Source organism: Schistocerca cancellata, chromosome 9 (assembly GCF_023864275.1).
Source record: "Schistocerca cancellata isolate TAMUIC-IGC-003103 chromosome 9, iqSchCanc2.1, whole genome shotgun sequence".
NCBI classification, from domain to species: domain Eukaryota; kingdom Metazoa; phylum Arthropoda; class Insecta; order Orthoptera; family Acrididae; genus Schistocerca; species Schistocerca cancellata.
Window position 1 is genome coordinate 79,770,623 of NC_064634.1, and position 10,490 is coordinate 79,781,112.

Sequence of the window (10,490 nt, forward strand, 5' to 3'; positions counted from 1 at the left end):
GTTTATATGCCAACTAGCTCTGCAGATTACGAAGAAATTGAAGAAATGTATGATCAAATAAAAGAAATTATTCAGATAGTGAAGGGTGATGAAAATTCAATAGTCATGGGTGACTGGAATTCGGTAGTAGGAAAAGGGAGAGAAGGAAACGTAGTAGGTGAATATGGACTGGGGCAAAGAAATGAAAGAGGAAGCCGCCTGGTAGAATTTTGCACAGAGCACAACTTAATCATAGCTAACACTTGGTTCAAGAATCATAAAAGAAGGCTGTATACATGGAAGAAGCCTGGAGATACTGACAGGTTTCAGATAGATTATATAATCGTAAGACAGAGATTTAGGAACCAGGTTTTAAATTGTAAGACATTTCCAGGGGCAGATGTGGATTCTGACCACAATATATTGGTTATGAACTGTAGATTAAAACTGAAGAAACTGCAAAAATGTGGGAATTTAAGGAGATGGGACCTGGATAAACTAAAAGAACCAGAGGTTGTACAGAGTTTCAGGGAGAGCATAAGGGAGCAACTGACAGGAATGGGGGAAAGAAATACAGTAGAAGAAGAATGGGTAGCTTTGAGGGATGAAGTAGTGAAGGCAGCAGAGGATCAAGTAGGTAAAAAGACTAGGGCTAGTAGAAACCCTTTGGTAACAGAAGAAATATTGAATTTAATTGATGAAAGGAGAAAATATAAAAATGCAGTAAATGAAGCAGGCAAAAAGGAATACAGACGTCTCAAAAATGAGATTGACAGGAAGTGCAAAATGGCTAAGCAGGGATGGCTAGAGGACAAATGTAAGGATGTAGAGGCTTATCTCACTAGGGGTAAGATAGATACTGCCTAAAGGAGAATTAAAGAGACCTTTGGAGATAAGAGAACCACTTCTATGAACATCAAGAGCTCAGATGGAAACCCAGTTCTAAGTAAAGAAGGGAAAGCAGAAAGGTGGAAGGAGTATATAGAGGATCTATACAAGGGCGATGTGCTTGAGGACAATATTATGGAAATGGAAGAGGATGTAGATGAAGATGAAATGGGAGATACGATACTGCGTGAAGAGTTTGACAGAGCACTGAAAGACCTGAGTTGAAACAAGGCCCCTGGAGTAGACAACATTCCATTGGAACTACTGACGGCCTTGGGAGAGCCAGTCCTGACAAAACTCAACCATTTGGTGAGCAAGATATATGAGACAGGCGAAATACCCTCAGACTTCAAGAAGAATATAATAATTCCAATCCCAAAGAAAGCAGGTGTTGACAGATGTGAAAATTACCGAACTATCAGTTTAATAAGTCACAGCTGCAAAATACTAACACGAATTCTTTACAGACGAATGGAAAAACTAGTAGAAGCCGACCTCGGCGAAGATCAGTTTGGATTCCGTAGAAATGTTGGAACACGTGAGGCAATACTGACCCTACGACTTATCTTAGAAGCTAGATTAAGGAAGGGCAAACCTACGTTTCTAGGATTTGTACACTTAGAGAAAGCTTTTGACAATGTTGACTGGAATACTCTCTTTCAAATTCTGAAGGTGGCAGGGGTAAAATACAGGGAGCGAAAGGCTATTTACAATTTGTACAGAAACCAGATGGCAGTTATAAGAGTCGAGGGACATGAAATGGAAGCAGTGGTTGGGAAGGGAGTGAGACAGGGTTGTAGCCTCTCCACGATGTTATTCAATCTGTATATTGAGCAAGCAGTGAAGGAAACAAAAGAAAAATTCGGAGTAGGTATTAAAATCCATGGAGAAGAAATAAAAACTTTGAGGTTCGCCGATGACATTGTAATTCTGTCAGAGACAGCAAAGGACTTGGAAGAGCAGTTGAACGGAATGGATAGTGTCTTGAAAGGAGGATATAAGATGAACACCAACAAAAGCAAAACGAGGATAATGGAATGTAGTTGAATTAAGTCGGGTGATGCTGAGGGAATTAGATTAGGAAATGAGACACTTAAAGTAGTAAAGGAGTTTTGCTATTTGGGGAGCAAAATAACTGATGATGGTCGAAGTAGAGAGGATATAAAATGTAGACTAATAATGGCAAGGAAAGCGTTTCTGAAGAAGAGAAATTTGTTAACATCGAGTATAGATTTAAGGTCAGGAAGTCATTTCTGAAAGTATTTGTATGGAGTGTAGCCATGTATGGAAGTGAAACATGGACGATAAATAGTTTGGACAAGAAGAGAATAGAAGCTTTCGAAATGTGGTGCTACAGAAGAATGCTGAAGATTAGATGGGTAGATCACATAACTAATGAGGAAGTATTGAATCGGATTGGGGAGAAGAGAAGTTTGTGGCACAACTTGACCAGAAGAAGGGATCGGTTGGTAGGACATGTTCTGAGGCATCAAGGGATCACCAATTTAGTATTGGAGGGCAGCGTGGAGGGTAAAAATCGTAGAGGGAGACCAAGAGATGACTACACTAAGCAGATTCAGAAGGATGTAGGTTGCAGTAGGTACTGGGAGATGAAGAAGCTTGCACAGGATAGAGTGTCCACCTCCATAGCTAAGTAGCAGATGGCTGCCTTGCAGAGGATCTTGGTTTGATTCCCAGTATTGTCAAGGAATTTTCTTGGTGGGAGGATTGGTATGGGGGGTACTCAGTCTCATGATGCCAACTGAGGAGCTGCTTGAATGAGGAGCCGGAGCTCCATGGTCTCAAATGTTGGCAAAATGGATGGGAGAGCAGTGTACTGACCACATACCACTCCTTACCAAGGCTGCATGACACCAAATGCAAGATGATGACATGGCGACCAGTCGACACCCCTCAAGGAGTTTGTAGTAAAAGTGTGTAATATTTTTGCAGAAATGGACATAAAAGTAGTGGGGAACAATTGTAAGTGAATAACAGTATAAGTGAATGTGTTCTATGGCCAGTTACAGACTGTAGAGAAACATGTTTTAAAGCAGTATCAACTGAAATTAATTTTTTGAAGACAAATGTCTAGTGTTAGGTATATACTGCTCTCAAAGCTCTAGGATAAAAGATTTTGTAACAGGCTGTTTGACAAAGCTATTAAAAAATTCCCATACTTAATAGTAGCTGATGACCTAAATATAAATACAATGAAGCAGAGTAGTCGTACAAAACGTTTACATGATGCTGTAAAGACATTTAATATGAAGCTGCATGTAAATAGCCCAACAAGGAACACTTAATCATCAGACACAGTAATAGGTCTTGTTTTTACAACATATTTTTAAATAAACTGAAGGTACTCAAATTAACACAGTAATTTCAGATCACAATGGTCAGTTAACTAAGCTACATAATCAGAAAATTGAAAATGGAAATGTAGCTTTAGAGCATAGGCTGACAATCACTGGAAATGTTACTCAGATCAAAAGACTCGAGGCCATATATAGCAATGGCATGGAATGATTGATTGATGGGGGTATGGGACTAAATGGCAAGGTCATCAGTCCCGTGATTCCAAAGTTACACGCAGAAGAGAGAGGGTCCACTAAAAGTAAAAAGGGGTGAACTATAAAATGAGGAAGTTAAAACACACACGGCAGAAAGTATAAAAGGGTAGCCCAAATCTAAAAACTGGGGAAACAGAGGGATAAAAGAGCAATCTTTGCAAGGGGGAATGGTCATGGGTCCAAGAATGAGAAAATATGAAGAGAGGCCGAAACCACAACCACCCTGCCCTGGTTCCAGGAGTGAAGCAAAACCTTAAATCTGAAAATAAAAACCACTTTCACAGAGGAAACTGAGGACCAGCTCAGCCATCCATGATTTGTCTGCCAATATTAAATTTGACGTATCTGGAAGATGATATTTAAGATGAAGGGACAAAAGAAAGGGACATTCCACCAATGTATGGGATCCTTCAGTCTGGTTCCACAACCACACTGGGGGGGGGGGGTTCATTACGCAAGAGGAAACAATGAGTGAGCCTGGTATGACCAATGCATAGACGTCATAAGGTAGTGGACTTCTTCTGAAAGGAGCAAAAAGAAGAGTGCCAAACTGCAGTGGACTCCTTGATTGTGAAGAGTTTATTACTGTGAGCAGTAGTGCACCAGATGTCATTCCACGTTTGGGTAAAGAGAGATTTGACATAGACCTGCATATCTGCAGCTGGAATCATGAAAGGGACTGAGGAGTAAGTTCCTGCTTCTCTAGGCCACATGACTTTGGACCCAGAGAAAGACAACTGAGCAAGCGGCATGACCAATGGTAGAGAGAAGGTCATGGATAGCAGAGACCAAAGGGTGACAGGAGTACCATCAGTCAATAGCCTGCAGGCTGCTCATTGACTTGGCACAAATTAAAACGCTGTGGAGGAAGCCTGAGAAACAAAATGGAGGGCTCTGTGAGTGACTAAGAGCTCTGCTATGAACACATTACATGACCCCGGCAATAAATGGTGTTCTAAGCTAGTAGGAGACCTGAAAGCATATCCCGCCTTATCTATTGTCTTAGAACCGTCAATGTAGAAGATGGTGGCACCCTGGACCTCTACAAGGATGGACGTACAAGATGCTGGAAAACCATAGGGGCGACAGAGACCTTAGGACTCTGGAATAGGTCAGTCCTAATCAGTGGTCTAGGCACCATCCAAGGGGGAGGGGAGTGAGGAAATACATGAAGCGCATTCCAATGAGTGGCAAGGGAGGAAGCAAGACACATTACAACTGGCACTCCCACCTGTGGGCGATTATCAGGAGGGAGACATCCCTCATTTGCAAAGGGGACAGGGTACACGGGGTGGTCAGGGAATTGGCAAATAGCGATTGCATAAGAAACCAGGAGGTTGCTCCATCGTATTTGTAGAGGGGGATCCCCATTTCTGCAAGGAGGGTGTCGAAGGGACTAGAGCAAAAGGCACCAATAACCAGACACACCCCACAATGGTGAACAGGGTGAAGTACCTGCAGAGTAGAAGGAGCTATTGAGCCTTAAACTTGATTACCTTAATCTAATCTGGACAAGATCAGAGCATGATAGACATGGAGAATCGTGCTACTGTCTGCACCCCATGACGTACGGGCTAGGAGGTAGAGAGCATTAAGCTTCCGCATGCATGTTGTCTTTAGGTGGTGAATATGGAGGAGCCATGTCAGCTTTTTATCAAAAATAAGGCCCAAGAAATGCGACCGTGTCACAACATCAAGGAGCTGGTCACCTAAATAAAGCTCCGGATCGGGTGGTACTGTGGGTCGATGACAAAAATGCATAACCCATGTTTTGGAGGGAGAAAACTGGAAGCCTTGGGAGATAAACCATGTAGAGGCCCGTCAGATGGCACCTTGGAGCCGGTGCTCAGCAGATGCTACCGAGTGGGAGCTGCACCAGATACAAAAATCGTCACTGTACAACGCCGGGTTTACCACAGGCTCAACAGAGGTTACAGGCCCATTGATGGCTATGAGGAAGAGTGTGACAATTAACACAGAACTCTATTGGATATGGTTCTCCTGAATGAAGTGAGTGAAGTGCCAACTTAAACCCGGAGGAGCTGGTGAGATAAAAACTCCCAGATAAAAATCAGGAGAAGGCCGTGGAAGCCCCAGTCATCGAGGGTGGCTAAAATGTGATGTCACCAAGCTCGGTGGTATACCTTATGTAGGTAAAAGAAGACCACAACAAGATGCTGGTGGTTAGTAAAAGTCTGTCGGATTGCTGTTTCCAATCTGAGTAAATGGTCAGGTGGAGATCGTCCTTCCTTCCCAAACTGATACATGGACAAAAGGCTCTGTGATTCGAGTACCCAACATGATCTGAATATAACCATCCTCTCGCACAGTTCGTGAAGTACATTAATCAGGCTAATTGGGCGGTAGCTGTCAAGAGACATTGGGTTCTTCACAGGCTTAAGGATGAGGATAATTACATTGTTTTGCCACTGCAACAGGAAAGCACCTGTGAGTCAAATGCAGTTGAAGACCCTGAGGAGATATTGCCTCTGTGTAATGTCCAAGTGTTGGGTTATCTGGTTGTGGATGGAATCCGGACCTGGGGCTGAGTCACGTGAAGAGGTAAGAGCCTGCAACAACTCCCATTCAGTGAACAGTTCATTATAGGGTTCAGTGTGGTGCGGTTGAAACAGAGAGGGGTCTATTTAACTAGGCATTTCAGCCAGAGAAAGGTAGCGGGATAGGACGAGTGTGCCAATGCCATCACAAAGTATCTCGTGAGGTGTTCCGCAAGGACTGACTGATCAGTGCACAGAGCACCTTGGAAGTTAAGACCCGGGACAGTTATCTGTCGTGGCTGGCCCAGAAGGCTATGGAGCTCGGATGAAATCTGCAATGAAGAGCCATATGTCCCCAGGGAGGAAACAGTGTTCCCAACATTCCTTTTTACTCTGCTTAATAAGACAATGAGCCTTAGCATGGAGACACTTAAAAGCAAGGAGATTGGTCTGTGAAGGTGTGACAAAGCACGCTGTGATATTTTTTACTTCCCCTTTTGTTTTGCCATCTGCCTTCTTGAAATTCATTTTTTCACTTTTAACTAATTAACATTAACATGCATGAGTATAATCTGCATTTTCATACAAGAGAAAAGTTGGCCCTCAGTTTAAAAAAATATAACACCAGATCTAATTCTGTGTTTAGTTTTATGAATTTAATTGATATTATAATTTATTTTGATTATTCCTAGTTAGTATCTTTCATTACAGGGTGAAATCAGTAATTTTTCATAACTTAAATTCTATTGTTGACTTATAAGCAAGTTATAAGTTCTGTACCAATTATAAACATTTGGAGGAACAACTAATAGTATTCTTAAAGGATCTATTTGGCTCTATTCAAAAACATGTTAGCAACGCCAGCCCTTAGTTAATTCCAAAGTAATTAACAGTTTTGTCAAAAGTATTGTTTGCAGAATGATATCTGTTAATTTCATCATTTAAACAAATAATTCGCCCTAACTCTTGTAGCAGAAGAAACTGTTAAAAGAACCAATTTTTTAATGTATTCAGTTAATCGAATGAGTTAAGTTTTAATAGTAATTTCTGTAAATTTAACTTCAAACAATGTGTAGTTTCAGTATCTATTATTGTGAGGATATACAAGGGCTCAGTTTTTGGTCCTGAGACAGTCAGTCCACAGCCAAGTTTCAGACGAGGAACCTGTATTGGTTAGATCAACAACAATGCAGGCGTGAAACAAGTGTAACACAATTAGGCCATGAGTTAAAACAATGACAGTGTCTGTTCCATACATACCTTGTTATTCTTCAAGAACTGTGTGGTTAGGTTTTTATTGCTCATAGATGTTCAGTAGTAAACTATTCTAGCAGTATGTGGATGTTTGCCTGCAACTTATTAATGAGGCTTATCGAAAGTTAAACAATAGTGCACTGGTCATATAACTATATATAAATATGTATTATTGGGGGGGGGGGGGGGGAGGGGGAGGTTGGTTGTGAACAGTGAAAGTAAAGAACTGTTGAAATGCAAATGTGCACCTGTTAGCTTCATCATCATTGTTTAAAGTAGTCAGTTTTGATCGTCCAACCCCTATTCTTAAGCCAGCGTTGCTACACAGTACATCAACACCAAGGACTACAAACAAAGAAATAAAACAGGTGAATGCCACATGTGGTACCCCAGGTGATTCATGAGCTTTGACAGTGAACTTGAGCGGTTTAGAGTGAATAATATGGAAGAGATGCAAGAGCCAATCAGTGCTGGGGTTTCGTGGCCACAGTAGAACAGCAGCCAATTAGTGAGCGGGTTCTATGGAAGCAGCCAATGAGTACAGGAGCAGCCAAGCAGCATACGGGTAGACACATCTGACTGAGATAAACAAGACGCCTCGCCGACAGAATCACAAGTTGCAGCAGAGAATGAGTTGAGATAACAACCACAGAGGCAGCAGCAGGAGACAAGGATAAAAAATACAGTAATTTCATAGCAAAAGCAATTTTATGTTAAGTGATACATTATGAGAGGTCTTAACGAACAGGAGAGTGTGACTGAGAACAAAGCTGTAGAGGCTAAGTGGTTAAATGAACAGAAAGACCTAAGTGGGACTGGTTTTGTAGATGACAGTGATTATAAACCAAACATGAATGTAACTTGGAATGAAGGGGTGAAAGTCCTATTGTAGATGGAATGATAAAAGTGTAATATATGTTGTATGATGATATGAGTGAAATGGATGAAAACAGTACAGAAGTGGATGAGATTGTTAAGGTTAAGGAGAAGGTACCTAGCAGCAAAACTCAGCAAGGGCAAAAGTTTAGGGCAGATGGAAAAGTGGAAGCAATGTTAAGGCAAATTATGAGTAGTCTGAGTAATATGAGTATGAAAGAAGACATTAGTAGTATGAAAAAAGACGTTAGTAGGTTGGAAAATAGTATGAAAAAGGACATTAGTAGGTTGGGACATAGTATAGAGAAAGTAGTACATAACACTAATGAGAAATTAACATTAATAAGCAGTAAATGTGTAGAAGAGAGAAAGAGAAACTTTGTGATGACAATAGTAGGAAGCTGGAGGTTTCCGAGAAACAATATGCTGAAAATAGGATTAAACTTGAGAACCAAATCGATCAGATGAAAAATAATTTAGAAACTGAGGCAGAAACCAAGTGAGCAGCATTGGTAGAGGAAAAACTGGAAAAAGTAAATGAAAATGTAAATTTAAAATTGACTGAAATGGAGATAAACGTTGAAGAGGTACAGAATCTAAAGCATAGAGAAAGTGACAGTGAATCTGATTCTGACAGTAGTTGTAATGATGATAGCAGGAATGAATCCAGTAGTGATGAGGATGCGGTATTTGAATTTATTATCGATAATGATGGCAATGTGGTAAGTAAAAAGGAAGTGTGGCACCCTGTAATAACGGCAAGGGTACAAGGTATACATATTAAGTGTTTACTGGACAGTGGTAGTGATTTGAATGGCATTTCACAAGCATTTTTTGAATCTATTAACAATACAGAGGGTGTATTAGTGATGCATGTTTCTGGAATAAAAATTATTGGTGCTACTGGTAACCTATCAAGGGGCGTGAAACAAGAGGTACTATTAAATGTGGAATTGGCAGCAGGATGGCTGTTGGAATGCAATTTCTTGGTGATTCAAAATCTCAGCATTGATGTTATAATTGATACTAATTTCCTGTGCAAATAGCAAGTAGGGTGTTCAACATTCTGTGTTGGATTCATTAAGTGGTGATAATGCTTACCCCAGCTGCCTGTCTCATTTTTCATGTTTCCTGAGGCAGTTAAACTCTTCTCCTATCCTATCTGTAGTTTATAAGTGAATCAGAAACATTCTATCTTCAACTTTCATGTGATTTTGTGCAGTAGGATGATTTAGTATAAGAACATTTTAGAAAAGGTTTCTCCTGAGTTATAAATTTATATCATGTTGTGTTAGTTATAAGTAATGGGATCATAAGAGAATGGAAGAAAGTAAATTAGTACCATGGTTAAAGAATTTCTGTCAAGAAGGTAAGGTAGATTGAAAATGAAAGGTGTCAGCATCTGTGGAGCATAATTAACATCTGAAGTAATCAGTTCATGTGTGAAATTAGTAGAATTTGATGCAGCAGCAGAGAGAATATGCAGTAAAAAACCATCTTGGATACTGAGTCTTAACCCATTAAGTCCCAAATTAATTTTTTTTTAAATTGAATTTTTTATTCCTTAATTATAATGTACATAGTGTATAAAACACAATAAGTACAAAAATAGCCAAAGAATATTTATACATGCTGATATAATGGCCGTCCTCAAAATAGGACGCTGGGATCTAACAGTATCATATAGCATACTAAACTGTATTCAAGTCTTAACTATTTATTTCTTGTGAAATGGTACAAAACACTTCATACACGGTGTTACACGGCATTTAACACAATATGTTTTTGGTTTCCCATTGCATTTAGCTCTCACACATCTTTTTTGCGTACTTCTTTTGACAATCATATGACCAATTCCATCAAACCTGATGTCTGGTATCACTCTCAACTGACTTGATGAGTACTCCATTGGACGTCCAATATTTGGACTTCCAATGTCCAATTTCAGGTATGTAACTGTAACAGCATGTCTGAAATCCACTAAATCCAGTGCATTTTTCCGATGTACTAGTCTGTAGAAGAGCCAGGCATTTACAAGGGCCATTTCCAACAAATGTGTAAATAGGCCCCAGTACCATTTTTTCCCTCTAATTATCGTCGCATATTTTCCAACTAACCAGTCATGGTGGTCAACACCTCCCATGTACGCATTATACGACTGCAAAACGGCAGGTTATTGCACCTGTGTCTTCTTACTTGCTCATCTACTGTACCGTGTAGCTGCTCCCAAAGGTTCAACTTTGTCAAAGTTTGTACCAATTGTAACGCATCTGTTGTCATGCCATCGAAAAAATAAGACTTCACCATTCCTGTCGAACTGGTAGTCATAGTTTCGTCGAACTGTTTTTTTCAGTTCGTTGCTGCTCAGTAGTGGAGAGTCACCAACTCGATTCTCTCTGACAGTCCCAGTTGCTCGAAAACC

At 40.4% G+C, this 10,490-nt stretch overlaps 1 protein-coding gene across 1 annotated transcript; it reads right to left on the reverse strand.

Moving 5' to 3' along the window:
* Positions 1–9,785: 9,785 nt before the first annotated feature.
* Positions 9,786–10,211, reverse strand: LOC126101190 (piggyBac transposable element-derived protein 3-like). Its single transcript, XM_049911886.1, has one exon. The coding sequence runs from the start codon at positions 10,209–10,211 to the stop codon at positions 9,786–9,788; it is 426 nt and encodes a 141-aa protein (XP_049767843.1).
* Between the last annotated feature and the right edge of the window lie 279 nt (positions 10,212–10,490).

What these genes read in the sequence shown, in the direction of transcription:
- LOC126101190 (XM_049911886.1), bottom strand. Translation starts at nt 10,211, where the DNA reads ATGGGAGGTGTTGACCACCATGACTGGTTAGTTGGAAAATATGCGACG.